General features: G+C 38.4%; 1 protein-coding gene across 1 annotated transcript in view; it reads left to right on the top strand.

The window, feature by feature from the left end:
* Positions 1-26,606, top strand: part of LOC124776393 (venom carboxylesterase-6-like) — a 205,632-nt gene that overhangs the window by 29,666 nt on the left and 149,360 nt on the right. The window contains exon 2 of the mRNA XM_047251370.1: positions 7,727-7,876. Within this exon, the coding sequence (XP_047107326.1) occupies positions 7,727-7,876 (150 nt within the window). The remainder of the gene's footprint in view (positions 1-7,726; positions 7,877-26,606) is intronic.

The raw sequence follows: 26,606 nt of genomic DNA, 5'->3' as shown, positions 1-26,606 counted from the left end.
GTACAACACTTTCCTCAGAAATAGTCTGGCAGTGTCCTAAAAGTGAAGGTCAAGAATGGGTAACCCCTCCCTTTCATGCAGTTTTCATGGTTAATGTATGATATGTTGTTGTTGTGGTCTTCAGTCTGGAGACTGGTTTGATGCAGCTCTCCAGGCTACTCTATCCTGTGCAAGCTTTTTCATCTCCCAGTACCTACTGCAACCTACATTCTTCTGAATCTGCTTAGTGTATTCATCTCTTGGTCTCCCTCTATGATTTTTACCCTCCACGCTGCCCTCCAATACTAAATTGGTGATCCCTTGATGCCTCAGAACATGTCCTACCAACCGGTCCCTTCTTTTTGTCAGGTTGTGCCACAAACTCTTCTTCTCCCCAATCCTATTCAATACTTCCTCATTAGTTATGTGATCTACCCACCTAATCTTCAGCATTCTTCTGTAGCACCACATTTAGAAAGCTTCTATTCTCTTCTTGTCCAAACTATTTATCGTCCATGTTTCACTTCCATACATGGCTACACTCCATACAAATACTTTCAGAAACGATTTTCCTGACACTTAAATCTATACTCGATGTTAACAAATTTCTCTTCTTCAGAAACGATTTCCTTGCCATTGCCAGTCTACATTTTATATCCTCTCTACTTCGACCATCATCAGTTATTTTGCTCCCCAAATAGCAAAACTCCTTTACTACTTTAAGTGTCTCATTTCCTAATCTAATTCCCTCAGCATCACCCGACTTAATTAGACTACATTCCATTATCCTTGTTTTGCTTTTGTTGACATTCATCTTATATCCTCCTTTCAAGACACTGTCCATTCCATTCAACCGCTCTTCCAAGTCCTTTGCTGTCTCTGACAGAATTTCTTCTCCATGAATTTTAATACCTACTCTGAATTTTTCTTTTGTTTTCTTTACTGCTTGCTCAATATACAGATTGAACAACATCGGGGAGAGGCTACAACCCTGTCTTACTCCCTTCCCAACCACTGCTTCCCTTTCATGTCCCTCGACTCTTATAACTGCCATCTGGTTTCTGTACAAATTGTAAATAGCCTTTCGCTCCCTGTATTTTACCCCTGCCACCTTTAGAATTCGAAAGAGAGTATTCCAGTCAACATTGTCAAAAGTTTTCTCTAAGTCTACAAATGTTAGAAACATAGGTTTGCCTTTCCTTAATCTTTCTTCTAAGATAAGTCGTAAGGTCAGTATTGCCTCACGTGTTCTAGTGTTTCTACGGAATCCAAACTGATCTTCCCCGAGGTTGGCTTCTACTAGTTTTTCCATTCGTCTGTAAAGAATTCATGTTAGTATTTTGCAGCTGTGACTTATTAAACTGATAGTTTGGTAATTTTCACATCTGTCAACACCTGCTTTCTTTGGGATTGGAATTATTATATTCTTCTTGAAGTCTGAGGGTATTTCGCTTGTTTCATACATCTTGCTCACCAGATGGTAGAGTTTTGTCAGGACTGGCTCTCCCAAGGCCGTCAGTAGTTCCAATGGAATGTTGTCTACTCCGGGGGCCTTGTTTCGACTCAGGTCTTTCAGTGCTCTGTCAAACTCTTCACGCAGTATCATATCTCCCATTTCATCTTCATCTACATCCTCTTCCATTTCCATAATATTGTCCTCAAGTACATCGCCCTTGTATAGACCCTCTATATACTCCTTCCACCTTTCTGCTTTCCCTTCTTTGCTTAGAACTGGGTTTCCATCTGAGCTCTTGATATTCATACAAGTCGTTCTCTTATCTCCAAAGGTCTCTTTGATTTTCCTGTAGGCAGTATCTATCTTACCCCTAGTGAGATAGGCCTCTACCTCCTTACATTTGTCCTCTAACCATCCCTGCTTAGCCATTTTGCACTTCCTGTCGATCTCATTTTTGAGACGTTTGTATTCCTTTTTGCCTGCTTCATTTACTGCATTTTTATATTTTCTCCTTTCATCAATTAAATTCAATATTTCTTCTGTTACCCAAGGATTTCTACTAGCCCTCGTCTTTTTACCCACTTGATCCTCTGTTGCCTTCGCTACTTCATCCCTCAAAGCTACCCATTCTTCTTCTACTGTATTTATTTCCCCCATTCCTGTCAATTGTTCCCTTATGCACTCCCTGAAACTCTGTACAACCTCTGGTTCTTTCAGTTTATCCAGGTCCCATCTCCTTAAATTCCCACCTTTTTGCAGTTTCTTCAGTTTTAATCTACAGGTCATAACCAATAGATTGTGGTCAGAATCCACATCTGCCCCTGGAAATATCTTACAATTTAAAACCTGGTTCCTAAATCTCTGTCTTACCATTATATAATCTATCTGATACCTTTTAGTATCTCCAGGGTTCTTCCATGTATACAACCTTCTTTCATGATTCTTAAACCAAGTGTTAGCTATGATTATGTTGTGCTCTGTGCAAAATTCTACCAGGCGGCTTCCTCTTTCATTTCTTAGCCCCAATCCATATTCACCTACTATGTTTCCTTCTCTCCCTTTTCCTACACTCGAATTCCATTCACCCATGACTATTAAATTTTCATCTCCCTTCACAATCTGAATAATTTCTTTTATTTCATCATACATTTCTTCAATTTCTTCGTCATCTGCAGAGCTAGTTGGCATATAAACTTGTACTACTGTAGTAGGTGTGGGCTTTGTATCTATCTTGGCCACAATAATGCGTTCATTATGCTGTTTGTAGTACCTTACCCGCATTCCTATTTTCCTATTCATTATTAATCCTACTCCTGCATTACCCCTATTTGATTTTGTGTTTATAGCCCTGTAGTCACCTGACCAGAAGTCTTATTCCTCCTGCCATCTAACTTCACTAATTCCCACTATATCTAACTTCAACCCATCCATTTCCCTTTTTAAATTTTCTAACCTACCTGCCCGATTAAGGGATCTGTCATTCCACGCTCCAATCCGTAGAACGCCAGTTTTCTTTCTCCTGATAACGACATCCTCTTGAGTAGTCCCCGCCCGGAGATCCGAATGGGGGACTATTTTACCTCCGGAATATTTTACCCAAGAGGACGCCATCATCATTTAATCATACAGTAAAGCTGCATGCCCTCGGGAAAAATTACGGCTGTAGTTTCCCCTTGCTTTCAGCCGTTCGCAGTACCAGCACAGCAAGGCCGTTTTGGTTATTGTTACAAGGCCAGATCAGTCAATCATCCAGACTGTTGCCCTTGCAACTACTGAAAAGGCTGCTGCCCCTCTTCAGGAACCACACGTTTGTCTGGCCTCTCAACAGATACCCCTCCGTTGTGGTTGCACCTACGGTACGGCTATCTGTATCGCTGAGGCATGCAAGCCTCCCCACCAATGGCAAGGTCCATGGTTCATGGGGGGTATGTATGATATGTGTACACAATATTGACCAAAAGGCTCATTGGAGATGTTCCCCCTGTCCAATACAGGTTTCTAAATTGATTTCAGACTTCTAGATTTTATAGCAAGAAGTGCATTACATGCAACCAAAACTTGGCGGTGCTACAGATCTTTCTGTTACCATAAACTTTATTTTATTTTTTTATTTATTTATTTATTTATTGTTCCGTGGGACCACATTTAGGAGAAGTCTCCATGGTCATGGAACGAGTCAATACATGAAATTATAACACGATTGTAGAAACACATAAAATGAAACAAGTCGTTAGTTTAAATAAAGAAAATCAAGAATGTAACACTGGAATTTGCTTAATTTTTTATCTCTTCCAGGAGCTCCTCGACAGAATAGAAGGAGTGAGCCATGAGGAAACTCTTCAGTTTAGACTTAAAAGTGTTTGGGCTACTGCTAAGATTTTTGAGTTCTTGTGGTAGCTTATTGAAAATGGATGCAGCAGAATACTGCACTCCTTTCTGCACAAGAGTCAAGGAAGTGCATTCCACATGCAGATTTGATTTCTGCCTAGTATTAACTGAGTGAAAGCTGCTAACTCTTGGGAATAAGCTAATATTGCTAACAACAAACGACATTAAAGAAAATACATACTGTGAGGGCAATGTCAAAATTCCCAGACTATTGAATAGGGGTCGACAAGAGGTTTTCGAACTTACACCATACATAGCTCGAACAGCCCGTTTTTGAGCCAAAAATACCCTTTTTGAATCAGAAGAATTACCCCAAAAAATAATACCATATGACATAAGCGTATGAAAATATGCGAAGTATACTACTTTTCGTGTTGAAATGTCACTTATTTCAGATACTGTTCTAATGGTAAATAAAGCGGCATTTAGTTTCTGAACAAGATCCTGAACATGGGCTTTCCACAACAGCTTACTATCTATCCGTACGCCTAGGAACTTGAACTGTTCCGTCTCGCTTATAACATGCCCATTCTGTCTGATTAAAATGTCAGTTCTTGTTGAATTGTGGGTTAGAAACTGTAAAAACTGAGTCTTACTGTGATTTAGCATCAAATTATTTTCCACAAGCCACGAACTTACTTCATGAACTACATTATTTGATAATGTTTCAATATTACACACAAGATCCTTCACTACCAAGGTGGTGTCATCAGCAAACAGAAATATTTTTGAATCACCTGTAATACTAGAAGGCATATCATTTACATAAATAAGGAACAGCAGTGGCCCCAGCACCGACCCTTGGGGAACGCCCCATTTAACAGTGCCCCATTGGGACTGAACATCATTACCACTCTCAATATTGCGGAGGATTACCTTCTGCTTTCTGTTCTTAAAGTAGGAGGCGAACCAATTGTAAGCTACTCCCCTTACTCCATAATGTTCCAACTTCTGCAGTAATATTTTGTGGTCAACACAGTCAAAAGCCTTCGTTAAATCAAAGAAAACACCTAACGTTCTCAACCTTTTATTTAATCCGTCCAAAACCTCACAGAGAAAAGAGAATATAGCATTTTCAGTTGTTAAGCCATTTCTAAAACCAAACTGTACATTTGACAGCAAATTATGTGAATTTAAATGCTGCAGTAACCTTGTATATACAAGCCTCTCGATAACTTTAGCAAACACCGATGCATAGAAATAGGTCTATAATTGTCAACATTATCCCTGTCTCCCCTTTTTATAAAGTGGCTTCACTACCGAGTACTTTAATCGGTCAGGAAACCGACCCACTGCTAAAGGAAAAGTTACAGATATGGCTAAGTACTGAGCTAATATACGTGGAACAATACTTCAGTATTCTGCTAGATACCCCGTCATATCCATGAGAGTTCTTGGTCTTTTAGTGATTTAATTATTAACTCAATCTCCCTCTTGTCAGTATCATGGAGGAGCATTTCAGGTAACAGTCTCGGAACACTTTTTTTCTAAGAGCGCTATATGATTCCCTGTTGGGACTAGGTTTCTATTTAGTTCACCTGCTATATTCAGAAAGTGATTATTAAGTACTGTACATATATGCGACTTATCAGCAACACGGACATCCCCACTACGCACTGATTCTATATCCTCGACCTGTCTCTGCAGACCAGCCACTTCCTTTACGACTGACCATATGGTTTTAATTTTATCCTGAGACTTAGCTATTCTATCTGCATACCACATACTTTTTGCCTTCCTAATAACTTTTTTAAGCACCTTACAATACTGTTTGTAATGGGCTGCTGCATTTAGATTTTGACTGTTTCTAACGTTTTGATATAATTGCCACTTTGTTCTACAAGATATTCTTATTTCACATCCATATTCACATCCGTTGGCTTTGCCGACTGACAACCAAATTATCATATTCCAACCTAACATATATCTGTGTCTACACTACATATCCATCTGTCACCACAACCAAAATTTCAGGCGGACGGAGGGGGGGGGGGGGGGGGGGGGGGGGGTGTTGCTGCACTGTCACCCTCACTCAGCTGAAGGCTGCTCAGCCAAAGAATTTTGACCCAGGACTTACTTGGACTGCTCTGTGCTGACAGACCTTTGGTCTCACAAGTAGCACATTTTACAGCTACATTCATTGATTTTTTACTTCAATATTTTTATTTAATATATATTTACGCTCCTGGTCTTAAGAACTAACAGAAGCCATTAAATGGTACATGCTTCCATTTAATGAGAGATTATTTATGTTGTATGCTGGCAATGTTAAATTATCAAACTTTGTCACCCATTATCTTAGAAAGATTTCAAGAGTCAAATGTCCAGTTTTTCATGTTTAATTAATGTACTTTTACTAATATACTGGAGTAGAATTATTGCAAAAATTGTAGTATGAGACCTGTCATGATATTTTTTTTCATACACTTATTTTTATAGCAGAATATTGTAAATAAATGAACATAAGAACTAAACAACATAGGAAGTTATTATTATTCTAGTTCCATATGTGTTAAATCTTGCTCTTGACATGCTGTGAAAATTTCATGTTTTTATCTTCAGTGCTTTTTTGAGATAATGGTCATTTATAGTGAAAAGTAGTTCCGAGGTATTGACGTTAAGAGTTTTTTAATTCTAAACTTTTATACGGACATACTGCTCTGACTCTTTCATGCACTAGATTGTTCTGGCCCATATTCTGTGTTCTCTTCAGAGCTGTAATCGCTCAATGCTTGTCTTCTTTTTACTTTCTTGCGTCTTTTGTATTTGCTGAGCAGCAAACTCTGCTTGGCATACATGAAGCACGTCCAGTCCTCATCACACCAACTTCTCCAGAACGTTCAATCTTTTATACTCCCCTCGTCAAATGCTATTACACCATCAGACACTGCTAACTTTAGAATGATGAGACCAACAATAACAGTTTTAGGTACATGTCACCACACAGCATTACTGAAGGAGATGTTCATGTTTTGGGTCTTCTCATGCAAACATTTGTGTAGTACCTCTGGATCTGTAAAATCTTTGAATATAGGTTTGATTGGCTCCATTAATGTCAAAGGAAGATAATTATTATGTGTAATGGATCCAGGCTACCAGAGAATATAGCTTGCTTATAATTACTCCAAGCAGTATTGGTGTGGCCACTTCAAAAAGCATTATTCTGTTTGTTTACACTTCCTTCATTGTTTGCACAGTGTTTCCTACAACTTCAGACACAAATTCAGATCTTGTCTGTTAACCACAAATTTGCATTTATTTTGTGCTTAGTCATTTAATATACATAAAAAAAGAACAATATACACAAGTACACTATTGAAATTGCTGACTAGCACATTATTTTCTAACAAACTAGTCCCACAAACAAAGGATTGATTCTTTTATTCATATTGCCACTTCTGAGGCATAGCATTGGCATCAAAAAAGGCAGTTTACAGCCTTCTAGCCCGTGTGGTTCACAACATAGAATTGTTTAACTATATCAGTGTATGTGGGGTGGTGAAAATTGTTAATTGCTTGTCAAATTTAAACATATTATTTGAAGGTCTTAAAATAGCCTGTTTTTGCTGTATGATATACCATATTGTTCAGAAGCATCTAAAATACATTATGGAATGGAAAACAGGTAACATCAAATTTCATCGAATTTGACATACAGTCTCCTCTAACTGTGATCATTGCTTTTCTGTCTTGGAAGATAAAGAAGCTGCACATATTAACTAATGAACAGAAGATTTTCCCTTTGTTCTTTATTATTTGTCAAAAATTATTTTGAACTGTTTACAATACATTTGGAATGCCCTTGCTTCACAGGACACCCAGTACATGTGAACGTAAAAAAAGAAACCTATTCTGTCCTTTTATAAAGGCAGCAGGCAAGTAAGGGACATAATTGCATTACAGGAGCCTGAACCGCCCAAACCATGGCCAGGGGTCTGGGATGCTACGCATTATGGTAGTCCGTGCATCCAGTATGTGTTCGTGCATAGCTCTAGTGACTCACCTGTGGTTGGTGAAGAGGACTGTCTGCACCTCAACATCTTCACACCAAAGGTAAGATAATTCAAGGCATCAAATTACTGTCAACACACCAAGGTGGTGTATATTCACATTGCTATTGGACTCCGTTGGTGGCTTTCAGTAACATCTGTAAAGAAATCTTCCCCATTACATGCAAATATATGACAAAACTATACTGTGCAGCAATGTATCATGAACCATCACTCATTCTCTCCTACCTCAGGGAGTTGACAAATATACTTAGTGGATGTAAGTATGACAGTGTTAGGCCTACCTTTTAATTGACGGGACGTTAGAGACTACACTTACTAGAATGAGGTAGAGCACTTGCCCGTGGAAGGCAAAGGTCCCGAGTTCGAGTCTCGGTCCAGCACACAGTTTTAATCTGCCAGGAAGTTTCATATCAGCACACACTCCACTGCAGAGTGAAAATCTCATTCTGGACACATCCCCTAGGCTGTGGCTAAGCCATGTCTCCGCAATATCCTTTCTTTCAGGAGTGGTAGTCCTGCATAGTTTGCAGGAGAGCTTCTGTAAAGTTTGAAAGGTAGGAGATGAGGTACTGGCAGAAGTAAAGCTGTGAGGACAGGATGTGAGTCATGCTTGGGTAGCTTAGTGGTAGAGCACTTGCCCACGAAAGGCAAAGGTCCCGAGTTTGAGTCTCAGTCTGGCACACAGTTTTTTTCTGCCAGGAAGTTTTCACTACATTTACTACTTTTTTGTCTAATACTGTGCTTCTTCATTTCATGCTAAATACAGTGTTTTTTTACTAAACACAAATACTATTATGGAGTAAATAACAACCCATTAACTGGGTTTGTTGTTGTTGTTGTTGTGGTCTTCAGTCCTGAGACTGGTTTGATGCAGCTCTCCAGGCTACTCTATCCTGTGCAAGCTTTTTCATCTCCCAGTACCTACTGCAACCTACATCCTTCTGAATCTGCTTAGTGTATTCATCTCTTGGTCTCCCCCTATGATTTTTACCCTCCACGCTGCCCTCCAATACTAAATTGGTGATCCCTTGATGCCTCAGAACATGTCCTACCAACCGATCCCTTCTTTTGGTCAAGTTGTGCCACAAACTTCTCTTCTCCCCAGTCCTATTCAACACTTCCTCATTAGTTATGTGATCTACCCATCTAATCTTCAGCATTCTTCTGTAGCACCACATTTAGAAAGCTTCTATTCTCTTCTTGTCCAAACTATTTATCGTCCATGTTTCACTTCCATACATGGCTACACTCCATACGAATACTTTCAGAAATGACTTCCTGACACTTAAATCAATACTGGATGTTAACAAATTTTTCTTCTTCAGAAACGCTTTCCTTGCCATTGCCAGTCTACATTTTATGTCCTCTCTACTTCGTCCATCATCAGTTATTTTGCTCCCCAAATAGCAAAACTCCTTTACTACTTTAAGTGCCTCATTTCCTAATCTAATTCCCTCAGCATCACCCGACTTAATTAGACTACATTCCATTATCCTTGTTTTGCTTTTGTTGTTGTTCATCTTATATCCTCCTTTCAAGACACTGTCCATTCCATTCAACTGCTCTTCCAAGTCCTTTGCTGTCTCTTACAGAATTACAATGTCATCGGCGAACCTCAATGTTTTTATTACTTCTCCATGAATTTGAATACCTACTCTGAATTTTTCTTTTGTTTCCTTTACTGCTTGCTCAATATACAGATTGAACAACATCGGGGAGAGGCTACAACCCTGTCTTACTCCCTTCCCAACCACTGCTTCCCTTTCATGTCCCTCGACTCTTATAACTGCCATCTGGTTTCTGTACAAATTGTAAATAGCCTTTCGCTCCCTGTATTTTACCCCTGCCACCTTTAGAATTCGAAAGAGAGTATTCCAGTCAACATTGTCAAAAGCTTTCTCTAAGTCTACAAATGCTAGAAACGTAGGTAACGTAGGTTTGCCTTTCCTTAATCTTTCTTCTAAGATAAGTTGTAAGGTCAGTATTGCCTCACGTGTTCCAGTGTTTCTACGGAATCCAAACTGATCTTCCCCGAGGTTGGCTTCTACTAGTTTTTCCATTCGTCTGTAAAAAATTCATGTTAGTATTTTGCAGCTGTGACTTATTAAGCTGATAGTTCGGTAATTTTCACATCTGTCAACACCTGCTTTCTTTGGGATTGGAATTATTATATTCTTCTTGAAGTCTGAGGGTATTTCACCTGTTTCATACATCTTGCTCACCAGATGGTAGAGTTTTGTCAGGACTGGCTCTCCCACGGCCGTCAGTAGTTCCAATGGAATATTGTCTACTCCGGGGGCCTTGTTTCGACTCAGGTCTTTCAGTGCTCTGTCAAACTCTTCACGCAGTATCATTTCTCCCATTTCATCTTCATCTACATCCTCTTCCATTTCCATAATATTGTCCTCAAGTACATCGCCCTTGTATAGACCCTCTTTATACTCCTTCCACCTTTTTGCTTTCCCTTCTTTGCTTAGAACTGGGTTTCCGTCTGAGCTCTTGATATTCATACAAGTCGTTCTCTTATCTCCAAAGGTCTCTTTAATTTTCCTGTAGGCGGTATCTATCTTACCCCTAGTGAGATAGGCCTCTACCTCCTTACATTTGTCCTCTAACCATCCCTGCTTAGCCATTTTGCACTTCCTGTCGATCTCATTTTTGAGACGTTGGTATTCCTTTTGCCTGTTTCATTTACTGCATTTTTATATTTTCTCCTTTCATCAATTAAATTCAATATTTCTTCTGTTACCCAAGGATTTCTACTAGCCCTTGTCTTTTTACCTACTTGATCCTCTGCTGCCTTTACTACTTCATCCCTCAAAGCTACCCATTCTTCTTCTACTGTATTTATTTCCCCCATTCCTGTCAATTGCTCCCTTATGCTCTCCCTGAATCTCTGTACAACTTCTGGTTCTTTTAGTTTATCCAGGTCCCATCTCCTTAAATTCCCACCTTTTTGCAATTTCTTCAGTTTTAATCTACAGGTCATAACCAATAGATTGTGGTCAGAATCCACATCTGCCCCTGGAAATGTCTTACAATTTAAAACCTGGTTCCCAAATCTCTGTCTTACCATTATATAATCTATCTGATACCTTTTAGTATCTCCAGGGTTCTTCCATGTATACAACCTTCTTTCATGGTTCTTAAACCAAGTGTTAGCTATGATTATGTTGTGCTCTGTGCAAAATTCTACCAGGCGGCTTCCTCTTTCATTTCTGTCTCCCCATTAATATTCACCTACTATGTTTCCTTCTCTCCCTTTTCCTACACTCGAATTCCAGTCACACATGACTATTAAATTTTCGTCTCCCTTCACAATCTGAATAATTTCTTTTATTTCATCATACATTTCTTCAATTTCTTCGTCATCTGCAGAGCTAGTTGGCATATAAACTTGTACTACTGTAGTAGGTGCGGGCTTCGTATCTATCTTGGCCACAATAATGCGTTCACTATGCTGTTTGTAGTACCTTACCCGCATTCCTATTTTCCTATTCATTATTAAACCTACTCCTGCATTACCCCTATTTGATTTTGTGTTTATAACCCTGTAGTCACCCGACCAGAAGTCTTGTTCCTCCTGCCACCGAACTTCACTAATTCCCACTACATCTAACTTCAACCTATCCATTTCCCTTTTTAAATTTTCTAACCTACCTGCCCGATTAAGGATCTGACATTCCACGCTCCGATCTGTAGAACGCCAGTTTTCTTTCTCCTGATAACGACATCTTCTTGAGTAGTCCCCGCCCGGAGATCGAATGGGGGACTATTTTACCTCCGGAATATTTTACCCAAGAGGACGCCATCATCATGTAATCATACAGTAAAGCTGCATGCCCTCGGGAAAAATTACGGCTGTAGTTTCCCCTTGCTTTCAGCCGTTCGCAGTACCAGCACAGCAAGGCCGTTTTGGTTATTGTTACAAGGCCAGATCAGTCAATCATCCAGACTGTTGCCCTTGCAACTACTGAAAAGGCTGCTGCCCCTCTTCAGGAACCACACGTTTGTCTGGCCTCTCAACAGATACCCCTCCGTTGTGGTTGCACCTACGGTACGGCTATCTGTATCGCTGAGGCACGCAAGCCTCCCCACCAACGGCAAGGTCCATGGGTCATGGGGGGGGGGGGGATTAACTGGTTTAATGACTCTATTATTAATTTGTACTATTTTCTTTTCTTTAAGGAATTGCAGCGTGGTGTTGTTGACCGTGAGATTTCACTGCAGTTGTTCATCCATGTAGTGTAAGTCTTTCTATTTGACACTATTTCAGTGACATCCAGAGGAAGACTAATCTCATTGGCTGCCATTGGTTAGTGGGCGGTGGAAAACAATTAAAGTCTTGTTATATGCCAAGTTATGAGGCAGCAAATATTAACTACACTCAGTAGTGAGCCACTGTATGAATCTGTTGTAGATCTGAGCCATGACCCCTCCAAAAGACTTTCACTCAGGCAGGATCAAAACATTAAATTTTTCAAGAAAAACCCATAGGCCCATTGCCTGCGGAATTTTGAAAATTAAAAAATTATCATACAATGTACAGTTCAAGTAAATTTAGAAAATTTTCACCCATCTTCCTAAATAGTTACGTCATTATAGATGACACGGCACCTATTCAAAAGAAATTAATGTGCTTCAAAGCATAAAAATTATGAGTTAAAGTAAAAAAGTACCATAGTAGTAACAACAAAAATATTTAAACTGACTTTTCCATCAGCATTGTTAGCGATCAAAAATTTGAAATTAATTCATAAACATAATGAATGGAAGAAATGCACAGAAGTGTTTCTGTGAAATATCTGAGGAAACAACCTTGTGATTGTCAAAAGCAATTTGAAACCATTCCCCTAATTACGTCTCAAAACATGACTGTTTTGAATCATTAAAATGGTAGTATGATCACCAATTAATTCATTAATGGTGTTATTATTTCTACTCACAATACAGTGTATAAATCCCAAAAAGAAGTCAGTAATTGATTTTAGCACACAAAATATTTGTCTTGATTCCAGTTATTTTACTTTACAATTTTCTTTTCATGTTTCAGCATCATATGTTGACAAATACAGTCCTTATAAGTAAGGAAGTATTTAAGGAACTGTAGGCATACTGGAAGGTCTTAGAAAGAAAAATGAATAATACAGCTTTCCTACCCTCTTAGAGATACAGTGTGAAGTATGAGTAACAAAAATCAGTGTAGTTTTAAGGTAATATCATAGCATATAGAAGGCAGAAAGTGTGATTACTATCTGAGTACACCCATTTTGCCACTTCACAGGACTAGCTCCAATTTAAACGCAACTCTCCAATGCAGTTTGATTACATTTTCAGATATGTGCCTCTGTTTTACATGTTATAAAGTCACGATTCTCATATACACTATAGGAATGTACTTAAATTAGACTATTTAAGCATAGACTTAATACTGATAATTGATTTTTTGAATTGTTCGGGCATAGAAACAGGAGAACGTGGCAGTGCATAAACCACATGACTTCATGCACAATATTTAATTTTTGGATTGTCAGTGTATTAAAGTAGCAAGAAAAGGAGTAAAAAGCAACTATTGAATTCTCTATGGCAACACTAATATTTGTTCTTACCATGTCACTTCATATTTGTACAGCTGACTAGCTAGTTAATGATTGTGAAATCTACTACAAAATACAATACATTAACAACTTACTTTTAATAATACTGCAGATAAACTAGAGTTATAATAATATGTCATTTCTTGTGAAATGTTTTCAGTTCTGTTATATATATTGCAGAACATTGTTGATCTTTAATTCTCTCCCAATGTTGTGTTTATAACTATTGGAATGACAATTTGATAATAAACTCATCTAACAAAATGAGATCCATGTGGAGAGTCAGAAAGAAAGAAACTTGTAGTTCAGTGCCAAGGAAGAAGAGTGTATCATTAACACAAGAAGGCTCAAAAGTCCCAGACCCAAATTCAGTTGTGGAAAAATTCAATGAATACTTCACTTCACTAGCTGAAGACCTCATTCAAGTACACAGTCCCAAGTTTCTCCAGCAAGTCAGTGATCTCGACTGCTTCTATGTATGTTTATGAAACAAACACCCAATGAAATTATTAGTAAAATTAAATTATTAAGCAATAAAATGTCAAGTGGTCTTGATGAAGTACGTGATTTCATATTAAAAGCATATGCTCACCACATAGCAAACCCCTTGGCAAAAATTTTCAACCTCTCTAAAAACTGGTGTATTTCCAGATATTTTTAAAATAGCACAAGTTTCGCCACTGCTAAAAAAAGGTTCTCCTGAAAAATATCAAACTACCGACCTCTGTCACAGTGAAGTTCCTTTTAAAAAATTCTAGAAAAACTCTTATATGACAGGCTTTTAAGATTCATAAATAAATTTGCACCTCTTACAGTACAACAACATGGTTTTGGAATGTCTAAATCTACACAGACAGCAATTTTCGAATTCTTAGACTGCATTTCAAAATCCCTTGATCAACATAAATTAGCTGCAGGTATTTTTCTAGATCTACCAAAAGCCTTCGATGTCCTGGGACATAAGATTCTGCTCGAAAAATTGGAAAGACAAGGAGTAAGAGGAGTAGCACATAGCTGATTGTGTTCATACCTAAAAAACCGCAGTCAGAAAGTATCACTGCAGTATGAATTCAACAAAATGAATAAAACAAGAAACAACTCATGTCTTTATGAGTCCCACAAAAACTATCCTGTTTGCTGATGACACCAGCATATTGCTCACTGGATCCAGTCCAGAAACTTTGCAGTCCACAGCAGAAAGTTCTATGAAAAGACTTTCTGAGTGGTTCACAAAAAACAAACTCATTATAAATACTGAAAAATTGTGTGTGTCAATTTTCATTTAATTCCTCCAACTAATCAAATGTCAATTCAAGCTCAATTAAAAAATTATCCCCTAGAAAATGTAAGTGTCACAAAATTTTTGGGTCTATGGGTTCAGCAAGACTTAAAGTGGGTCACACTTATAAATAACTTGTCTAGAAAACTACCATCTGTGTGCTATGGCCTAAGAATTTTAAAGGCTACAACAAGCAAAACAACAGTACTGCAAGCATACTATGCACAGTTCCACTCACTAGGCCAATATGGGATCGTTTTCTGGATATACTCAGCTCACAGTGTAAAGGTTTTCAGAATGAAAAAAGAGCTCTAAGACTAATTTGTAGCCTTAAAAATATGGAGTCCTGTGAATCCCATTTTACTGAGCTGTGTGTTCTAAATGTTCCAAGTTTATTCATTTATGAAACTATCTTGTTCACTAGGGACTACCTCCTGAAAACAGGCAAACTGGTACAGAACAAAAATTAACACAACTACAGTACCAGAGGGAAATCTAATATACATAAAAAATAACACAGAACAACTGCCTATCAGAGGAGCATAGTTAACATTGGTGTAATACTACACAACAAGATACTAGAAACTAAAAAATGCTACTCATCCAATATTTAAAGCTAAACTAAAGGCATTTCTAATAAAGCACTGTTTCTATTCTGTCAGAGAATTTCTGAATATGTAACAAAATTAATTGTAATAGGTACCTATTTTTAATTTGCCTACTGTTTTGCTAATACTATGTAGTATTGTAACTATTCTTTGACCTGTGCAATATCAATTGTACAATTTGTGCTGTACGATACAACTGGATTGATAAAAAATCAAATCAAATTGCTTTCCAGCCTTTCAATCTTGATTCAAATTTTCTTTGCCAATAGTCAACCAAGAATGCATCAGCACCTATATCCCAGAAGACACAACAAGAGTACCCTTAATAAAAATGCTACTTGCCCAAAAGTCCCATAGGTCTACCAGTCCATAGAGCAAATGAATAAAAATTACAATTCACTAAAATCCCCCCTCCCATGATACATGGACATTGCCATCAGTGGGGAGGCCTGCATGCTTCCGTGATACAGATAGCCATACCATAGGTATAACCACAATGTAGTATCTATTGAGAGGTCAGACGAACATGTGGTTTCTGAACAGGGGCATCAGCCATTTCAGTAGTTGCAGGGGCAACAATGTGGATAATTGACTAATCTGGCCTTGTGACATCAACCAAAACGGACTTGCTCTGCTGGTACTGCGAACAGCTGAAACCAAAGGGAAACTACAGCCATAACTTTCCTGAGGGCACACAACTCTACTGTATGGTTAAATGATGGTGGCATCCTCTTGGGTAAAATATTCCAGGGTAAAATTGTCCCCCATTCAGATCTCTGGGAAGGGACTACTCAGGAGAATGTCATTATCAGGAAAAAAAACTGCCATTCTACAGATCAGAGAAAATGACTTATCAGTAAATACAACAGCTGTACCATAATTCCGATCACCTTGAACACCAATTGAACAGGTACGATAACAAATAATGTCTCTATCATAATAGGACTCCAAACCCAACTGAGGCTTATCACTGCCCCTTACAATAGCAATAGTTAACCAACTATTACCAGTTACAACCTCTGTAGTTGTACAAGAAAAATTAATCTTAGCTCCTACAAAAGTTATAGGTCCATTCAGAATCTCTTCTTGTGCTACATTATTAGGAATAAGACTAAATGTATCCACAGTCTTGTGCACAGGCATTTTTGATCTTCTTGCATATCTTCTCCTCCTGTACGGCATGGCTGTGTGCTCAGTGTAGCTGCCTCGAGTCGAATGAGCGTGCAGCTGCCTGTACTGCGGAAGTTCCCACTGATAAGCACCGCCTAACTGGGCGCGGCAGGAAGAACCACGCTGATAATCCAACATGGCGGCCGGAAGCTGTATTTTTTCCAGCGGATCACGCTTAGTTGAAACTATAGCGCAATCCGCCGAGCTCTAGTGGCGGCCTAGCGAAACTCGTTCCAGGTCACCCGCCAATATATTTTTGAATATTTATTTATTTATTTATATATTTTTGAATATTTATTTATTAATTTTATATAAACTTCTACACAATGATCTTGCCAAAAGCCGAGAAGCGTTTCTTCTTAGTGTTTTAGCTCTCTGGGGCACTCTGGGACGCTCTCTGGGTCACTCTCGATGCTCTCTGGGGCACTCTGGCATGCTCTCTGGGAGAGTTTTGGATTCATTTTCTTTACAATTTCTTTATTTATCTCTCACCTTTCATTTTTAATTTTTTTATTTTATTGGTCATTATAAAGTTGCAAAGCATCCTTATCTATCTCGTGAGATTTTTTTTTTTAAGTCTACCTCTAATTTGACATTAATTTCTTATCTTTTAGATCTCTAAATTAATTATTTATTAATTACAATATGTCTGTGGGTTGCAGGGGTTCTGACCCTGGGGAGGTGGGTGGGTGTATGTGCATGGCTGTGTTTGCTTAGCTGCTGCAGCTACATACAGCGCCAGTTCCTACGTAGTTCGCTCGGCCGCCGCTAGAGCTCGGAGGATCGCGCTATAGTTTCAACTAAGCGCGATCCGCTGGGAAAAATACCGGAAGTGGCAGCCATGTTGGATTATCAGCACGCTACTGAAATGTCAGATCCCTTAATCAGGCAGTTAGGTTAGAAAATTTAAACAGGAAATGTATAGGTTAAACTTAGATATAGTGGGAAATAATGAAGTTTGGTGGCAAGAGGAACAGGACTTCTGGTCAGGTTAATACAGGGTTATCAACACAAAATCAAATAGGGCTAATGCAGGAGCGGGTTTAATAACAATAAGAAAATAGGACTGCAGTTAAGCTACAATGAACAGCACAGTGAACACATTATTGTAGCCAACATAGACATGAAGCACACACACACGACAGTTGTTGTTGTTGTTGTTGTTGTGGTCTTCAGTCCTGAGACTGGTTTGATGCAGCTCTCCGTGCTACTCTATCCTGTGCAAGCTTCTTCATCTCCCAGTACCTACTGCAACCTACATCCTTCTGAATCTGCTTAGTGTATTCATCTCTTGGTCTCCCCCTATGATTTTTACCCTCCACGCTGCCCTCCAATACTAAATTGGTGATCCCTTGATGCCTCAGAACATGTCCTACCAACCGATCCCTTCTTCTGGTCAAGTTGTGCCACAAACTTCTCTTCTCCCCAGTCCTATTCAATACTTCCTCATTAGTTATGTGATCTACCCATCTAATCTTCAGCATTCTTCTGTAGCACCACATTTCAAAAGCTTCTATTCTCTTCTTGTCCAAACTATTTACCGTCCATGTTTCACTTCCATACATGGCTACACTCCATACAAATACTTTCAGAAATAACTTCCTGACAATTAAATCTATACTCGATGTTAACAAATTTCTCTTCTTCAGAAACGCTATCCTTGCCATTGCCAATCTACATTTTATATCCTCTCTACTTCGACCATCATCAGTTATTTTGCTCCCCAAATAGCAAAACTCCTTTACTACTTTAAGTGTCTCATTTCCTAATCTAATACCCTAAGCATCACCCGACTTAACTCGACTACATTCCATTATCCTCGTTTTGCTTTTGTTGATGTTCATCTTATATCCTCCCTTCAAGACACCATCCATTCCGTTCAACTGCTCTTCCAAGTCCTTTGCTGTCTCTTACAGAATTACAATGTCATCGGCGAACCTCAAAGTTTTTATTTCTTCTCCATGGATTTTAATACCTACTCCAAATTTTTCTTTTGTTTCCTTTACTGCTTGCTCAATATAGAGATTGAATAACATCGGGGAGAGGCTAAAACCCTGTCTTACTCCCTTCCCAACCACTGCTTCCCTTTCATGTCCCTCAACTCTTATAACTGCCATCTGGTTTCTGTACAAGTTGTAAATAGCCTTTCGCTCCCTGTATTTTACCCCTGCCACCTTTAGAATTTGAAAGAGAGTATTCCAGTCAACATTGTCAAAAGCTTTCTCTAAGTCTACAAATGCTAGAAACGTAGGGTTGCCTTTCCTTAATCTTTCTTCTAAGATAAGCCGTAAGGTCAGTATTGCCTCACGTGTTCCAGTATTTCTACGGAATCCAAACTGATCTTCCCTGAGGTCGGCTTCTACTAGTTTTTCCATTCGTTTGTAAAGAATTCGTGTTAGTACATTGCAGCTGTGGCTTATTAAACTGATTGTTCGGTAATTTTCACATCTGTCAACACCTGCTATCTTTGGGATTGGAATTATTATATTCTTCTTGAAGTCTGAGGGTATTTCGCCTGTTTCATACATCTTGCTCACCAGATGGTAGAGTTTTGTCAGGACTGGCTCTCCCACGGCCGTCAGTAGTTCCAATGGAATGTTGTCTACTCCGGGGGCCTTGTTTCGACTCAGGTCTTTCAGTGCTCTGTCAAACTCTTCACGCAGTATCGTATCTCCCATTTCATCTTCATCTACATCCTCTTCCATTTCCATAATATTGTCCTCAAGTGCATCGCCCTTGTATAGACCCTCTATATACTCCTTCCACCTTTCTGCTTTCCCTTCTTTGCTTAGAAATGGGTTTCCATCTGAGCTCTTGATGTTCATACATGTGGTTCTCTTATCTCCAAAGGTCTCTTTAATTTTCCTGTAGGCAGTATCTATCTTACCCCTAGTTCAATAAGCCTCTACATCCTTACATTTGTCCTCTAGCCATCCCTGCTTAGCCATTTTGCACTTCCTGTCGATCTCATTTTTGAGACTTTTGTATTCCTTTTTGCCTGCTTCATTTACTGCATTTTTATATTTTCTCCTTTCATCAATTAAATTCAATATTTCTTCTGTTACCCAAGGATTTCTAATAACCCTCTTCTTTTTACCTACTTGATCGTCTGCTGCCTTCACTACTTCATCCCTCAGAGCTACCCATTCTTCTTCTACTGTATTTCTTTCCCCCATTCCTATCAATTGTTCCCTTATGCTCTCCCTGAAACTCTGTACAACCTCTGGTTCTTTCAGTTTATCCAGGTCCCATCTCCTTAAATTCCCACCTTTTTGCAGTTTCTTCAGTTTTAATCTACAGGTCATAACCAATAGATTGTGGTCAGAGTCCACATCTGCCCCTGGAAACGTCTTACAATTTAAAACCTGGTTCCTAAATCTCTGTCTTACCATTATATAATCTATCTGATACCTTTTAGTATCTCCAGTGTTCTTCCATGTATACAACCTTCTATCATGATTCTTAAACCAAGTGTTAGCTATGATTATGTTGTGCTCTGTACAAAATTCTATCAGGCGGCTTCCTCTTTCATTTCTTAGCCCCAATCCATATTCACCTACTACGTTTCCTTCTCTCCCTTTTCCTACACTCGAATTCCAGTCACCCATGACTATTAAATTTTCGTCTCCCTTCACTATCTGAATAATTTCTTTTATTTCATCATACATTTCTTCAATTTCTTCGTCATCTGCAGAGCTAGTTGGCATATAAACTTGTACTACTGTAGTAGGTGTGGGCTTCGTATCTATCTTGGTCACAATAATGCGTTCACTATGCTGTTTGTAGTAGCTTACCCGCATTCCTATTTTCCTATTCATTATTAAACCTACTCCTGCATTACCCCTATTTGATTTTGTGTTTATAGCCCTGTAGTCACCTGACCAGAAGTCTTGTTCCTCCTGCCACCGAACTTCACTAATTCCCACTATATCTAACTTTAACCTATCCATTTCCCTTTTTAAATTTTCTAACCTACCTGCCCGATTAAGGGATCTGACATTCCACGCTCCGATCCGTAGAATGCCAGTTTTCTTTCTCCTGATAACGACATCCTCTTGAGTAGTCCCCACCCAGAGATCCGAATGGGGGACTATTTTACCTCCGGAATATTTTACCCAAGCAGACGCCATCATCATTTAATCATACAGTAAAGCTGCATGCCCTCGGGAAAAATTACGGCCGTAGTTTCCCCTTGCTTTCAGCCGTTCGCAGTACCAGCACAGCAAAGCCGTTTTGGTTATTGTTACAAGGCCAGATCAGTCAATCATCCAGACTGTTGCCCTTGCAACTACTGAAAAGGCTGCTGCCCCTCTTCAGGAACCACACGTTTGTCTGGCCTCTCAACAGATACCCCTCCGTTGTGGTTGTACCTACGGTGCTCCTATCTGTATCGCTGAGGCACGCAAGCCTCCCCACCAACGGCAAGGTCCATGGTTCATGGGGGGGAGGACACACGACAGTAGCACATGTTTATGTGGCAACTAGCTCTGCAGATGATGAAGAGATTGAAGAAATGTATGATGGTATAAAGGAAATTATTCAGTTAGTTAAGGGAGATCAAAATTAAATGAGGAAGCCGCATGTTAGAATTTTGCATAGAGCATAATTTAATCATAGCTATCAATTGGTTTAAGAATCATGAGAGAAAATTGTATATATGAAGGAGACATGGAAACCCCAGAAGGTTTCAGATTGATTATATAATGGTAAGACAGAGGTTTTGGAACCAGGTTTTAAATTTTAACACATTTCCTGGGCCATATGTGGACATTGATCACCATTTATTGGTTGTGAACTATAGATTAAAACTGAAGAAACTGCTAAAAGGTATGAAGTTAAGGTGATGGACCTGGATAAACCGAGAGAACCAAATCATGTTGAAAATTTCAGAGTTAGCATTAGGAAATAATTAACAATAACAGGGGAAAGTAATACAGTAGAAGAAGAATGGGCAGCTTTGAGAGATGAAATAGTGAATGCAGCAGAGGATCAAGTAAGTAAAAAGGTGAGGACTAGTAAGAAATGAAGTAGATGAAAGGGAATACAAACATCTGAAAAGTGTAATTGACAGGACAGGCAAAATGGCTAAGCAGGAATGGCTAGAGGACGAATGTAAGGATTTAGAATCGTATATCACTAGGGCCAAAACAGATGGTGCCTACATGAAAATTACAGAGAACTTTGGAGAAAAGAGAACCACCTGTATGTATATCAAGAGCTCAGGTGGAAAACTAGTCCTAAGCAAAGAAGGAAGAGCAGAAAGATGGAAGGGGTATGTAGAGGGTCTATACAAGGGAGATCTACTTGAAGGCAATGTTATGGAAATGGAAGAGGACGTAGATGAAGAAGAGATCAGAAATAAGAAACTGCATGAAGAATTTGGCAGAGCACTGAAAGACCTAAGTTGAAACAGGGCCCAGGAATAGACAACATTTCATTAAAACTACTGATGATAGCCTTGGGAGAGCCAGCCATGACAAAACTCTTCCATATGGTGAGCAAGATGTATGGGACAGGCAAAATGGCCTCAAACCTCAAGAAGAATATAATAACTCAAATTCCAAAGAAAGCAGGTGCTGAAAAGAGTGAAAATTACTGAACTATCAGTTTAATAAGTCACGGTTGCAAAATACTGACGTGAATTCTTTACAGAAGACTGAAAAAATTGGTAGAAGCGAATCTTGGGGAAGATCAGGTTGGGTTCCGGAGAAATGTAGCACTGACCATATGACTTCTCATACCTGATATCATTTGTAGGTTTAGAGACAGCTTTAGACAGTGTTGATTGGTATACTCTCTTTCAAATTCTATAGGCATCAGGGGTAAAATACAAGGAGTGAAAGCCTATTTACAGTTTGTACAGAAACCAGGTGTCAGTTGAGGGGCATGAAAGGGAAGCAGTGGTTGAGAAGGGAGTGAGACAAGGTTGTAGCCTATCTGCAATGTTATTTAATTTGTGTACTGGGCAAGCAGTAAAGGAAACAAAAGAAAAATTTGTAGTAGGAATTAAAGTCCAGGGAGAAGAAATAACAGCTTTGAGGTTTGCTGATGATATTTTAATTCTGTGAGAGACAGCAAAGGACTCGGAAGAGCAACTGAATAGAATGGACAATGTCTTGAAAAGGGCATATAAGATGGACATCAACAAAAGCAAAACAAGGATAATGGGATGAAGTCAAATTAAATCAGATGGTGCTGAGGGAATTAGATTATAAAATGAGAAACTGAAAGTAGTATATGAGTTTTGCTATTTGGGCAGCAAAATAACTGATGACAATCAAAGTAGAGAGGATATAAAACATGAACTGGCAGTAGCAAGAAAAGCATTTCTGAAGAAGAGAAATTTGTTAACATCAAATATAGATTTAAGTGTCAAGAAGTCTTTCCTGAAAGTATTTGTATGGAGTGCAACCACGTATTGCAGTGAAATGTGGATGATAAACAGACAAGTTGAGAAAAGAGGTTTTGAAATGTGCTGCTACAGAAGAGTGATGAAGATTACATAACTAATGAGGAGGTACTGAATGAAATTGGGAAGAAGAGAAATTTGTGGCACAGTCTCACTAGAAGAAGGGATCGGTTGGTAGGTCACATTCTGAGGCATCAAGGGATCACCAATTTAGTACAGGAGGTAAAAATTCTAGAGGGAATCCAAGAGCTGAATAAAGTAAGCAGATTCAAAAGGATGTAGGTTGAAGTAGTTACTTGGAGATGATCAGGCTTGAACAGGATAGAGTTGCATGAAGAGCTGCATCAAACCAGTCTTTGGACTGAAGACCACAACAACAACAACATAAAAAATAAAACATAAAAAATTAAAACATTTTCAATGTATTTTCTCACCTTTTATCTACTTGGAAAGTTTACTTGTTGATTCACTCATTTTTGTTGACTTAAGTTCCTTCATGAGTTCCTTCATTTGAAACAGAATTGACATTTCATGCAATAAAAAAGTTAGTTCAGATACAGGCTCCATGGCTTGTTCTGCACTACAAGCCAAGCCTGAAGTAGTCATTTTTATTTTTTTGATGTTTTCCACACACTCATAGAACAAGTCAACCATGGAAGCATATAGAGAAGAAATATTAGTACTTAATGGTTCTTCTGCCTGTAGCAAGACATTTAACAGTACTTCTGAAGGGTAACATAAATAACTTTGTCCCTGATGAGAACCATAGCCCTTCAAGTTAGTGAAAAGTGAAAATGGGCCTTTTTCTACTGATGAATTCTTTATTGAATCTAAGCAGGCACAACATTTAGTGATTTTTGAGGCCTGATGTGCAATATAACTTGCTACGTTGTGTACAGTACATGTTTTGTGTTATCAAGTACCCTGTTGTAGTACTCATTGGGTTTTCACTCAGAATGATTTTCATTGGTATTTATGACAATGTTTTTGTTCTATACTCCCTAGTACAGATATTTTGATGTCAGTGTATTTCTTCTTAGTCTTCTTAGCTAAGATTCTTATCTGATTGGCATAGGATGGAACAGTGGGTTCTGCCCTGATTCAAAATTCCCTCAATTTTTTAAAACATTCTTGACAGGCACATATATTGAGTGGAGCATATGTAAAAGTAGAAAGCCTACTAATGAAGGATGGTCATCACAGATAAATGATCTAATAATACAAAAATGTCACTCTAGTGTACCCTGATTGAACTTGGCTGTCAATACATATTTAAACCATTTCTTCCACAAGTATTCAGCTATTTCTAATGTGTTCTATACTGTTACTCAGATTGATTCCAATTTTCTGTGTGAAGCAAAAGTACTGTCTGAAGTAGCCTGAATATAAGAACTACACTGTAGAATTTAATGATGATCTGAATCTTTTCTCATACCACATGCTGGTGTTTTTGGATTCAAAATATCACAAAGGTAATTTGTATACTGAGTACATTTTCCAGTTGACTCACTATTTTCAAATCCCACAGTGTCACTCTTGCTAAAAAAGTGTATAGCTTTTGCCATGCAGGTACTAAACAACTGGAAAGCAAGGTGAGCATTCATCCGTTGAAAGGAGATTGAGTGTTTGTGTGTGTATGTCAGTTTGCCACGTGCCTTTACACCAGCAAATTCCTGTGAATTGACAGCTTCATAAACATGTTCATAAAATCCATAACTCATGATGTCATCATTAAAGTGGTTACATATGCATTTCAAAATATGTTTTAAATCTGAAAAAACTCAAACTTTTCTTTTCTCATCAACAGGATTTTGAAAATAGCATTTAGTATTCCCCTTGTTTCCTGATATTTGAAAATGTTTCCAGGCTTGTTTTTTAGACTGGCTGCCATCACATGTAATACCTACAGTTTATAATGGGTCACCCTCCTCTAGCATAATTTTTTTTTTTTTTTTTTTTTGTCTAGCTGAATGAACTTCATGTGATTTTTGTATACAGTGTGTTATGTTTTGGGCTAAAATACGTAAAAAAAAATTGATTTGTTTGTACTCTGTACATACAGTTAAAATTACTCTTCTTTTAAAAATGTTTGAAATTACAGACTAACAAGCATACTTGAAATTCATATTATTAATTGCACAATCTAACACTAATTATCCAATTTAATTCTGGACTCATTTATAAAATAATGATATAAATTAGAAAAGATTCTTTTTGTGTCAAGAAAGTTTGTAAACTCTTTTGCATTGTAAACTGTTTGGAATATGGTTAGCACCACAGAAAGTTAGTAGTTGTGGGTATGCCTCTAATGGAATCAGATGTGTTTTTGATTGTGTCACCAATAATGTAATCTGTTGCTTGATAGAAGTGAAAATTGCATTTATCATGAATCTATGAGTTTCTTGTTAGCTCCTTGTCTTCCCTTGGGGTAATTTTTTTCCACTTGATAAAATTTTCTAGATCTTTTGGGGGCTTGAAATCTGACTTGCAACCAGGCACAAAACAGGAAGGCACTGCCACTTCAGTTCAGGAGACTGCAGACCCAGCTATTAATTTCAATCAAAATATTCGCTTGGCAACCATGTGTTCTGGTTTAATTTTCAGAAATCAAAAAAATATGGCATCTACCTGCCTGCCTTGATCCAAAGCTTTCAGCATGTCATGTGAGAAAAGTGTGAGTTAATTTGGCATTGAGGAGGTCATTCTCTTCAAGATACCTCATTATGTATGAGCTGATAAGATGTTCTAAGAGTCTACAATAAATCAACGCCAAAGATGTTGGACAATCGTTTTATGGATAACTTCTGCTATCCTTGTAGATGGGTGTGACTTGTGCTTTTTTCCACAAACTGGACAAAGTTTTTTGTTCAAGATACCTACAATAGATTTTAGTTAGAAGATGGGGTAACTCAGCCGCAAGTTCAGTATAGAATCTGGCAGCGATGTCATAGGACCATGTAAACTTGTTTAGTTTTAATGATTTCAGCTATTTTTCAACACCACTGACTAATACTTATTTCATTCATCTTTGCAGTGGTACAAGGATTAAACTGAGACAATTCTCCTGGGTTTTCCTTTGTGAAGCAACATTTGAAAATGGAGTTAAGCATTTCAGCTTTTGCTTTGATACCCTCAATTTCAGTTCTTGTCTCAGTTGCTAGGGACTGGACACTAACTTTGATGCCAGTAACAGCCTTTACATATGACCAGGACTTTTTTGGGTTCTGTGAAAGATCATTTGATAATATTCTGCTATGGTAGTCATTGAAGGCATCAAGCATTGCCCTCTTGGAAGCCAAATCCATTTCATTCAGTATCTCTGTATCTATAGCCCTATGCTTTGTTTCAAATCTATTATGAAGTAAACTCTGTTTCTTTAGTACACAGTGACTGTCTCCCATGGAGATTCTCTCCTGTTATGAACTGTACTGTTAGGTACGTATCCCTCCAGTGCATTGCCAACTATTTTTTTCTAACTTGAGCCATAGTTTCTTTACATGCTACTGCACAGTGCTGAAAGTTTCAAGTTCCTGACTGAGATGTGCCGCTATTGATTTTTTATCTAATTTATGGAAAATATAAATCTTTCTGCTTGTTTTAGTTGTACCAACACCGAGATTTTGCACACAGCCAACCTAAGTATGGACTTTACCTTTTATTACACTTCATGTTGTCAATTCTTTTTTTTTCCTTCAATCTTCATTAGT

The sequence above is a fragment of the Schistocerca piceifrons genome, chromosome 1 (genome assembly GCF_021461385.2).
Source record: "Schistocerca piceifrons isolate TAMUIC-IGC-003096 chromosome 1, iqSchPice1.1, whole genome shotgun sequence".
Taxonomy (NCBI): Eukaryota; Metazoa; Arthropoda; class Insecta; order Orthoptera; family Acrididae; genus Schistocerca; species Schistocerca piceifrons.
This window is presented reverse-complemented; position numbering and strand designations above follow the sequence as displayed.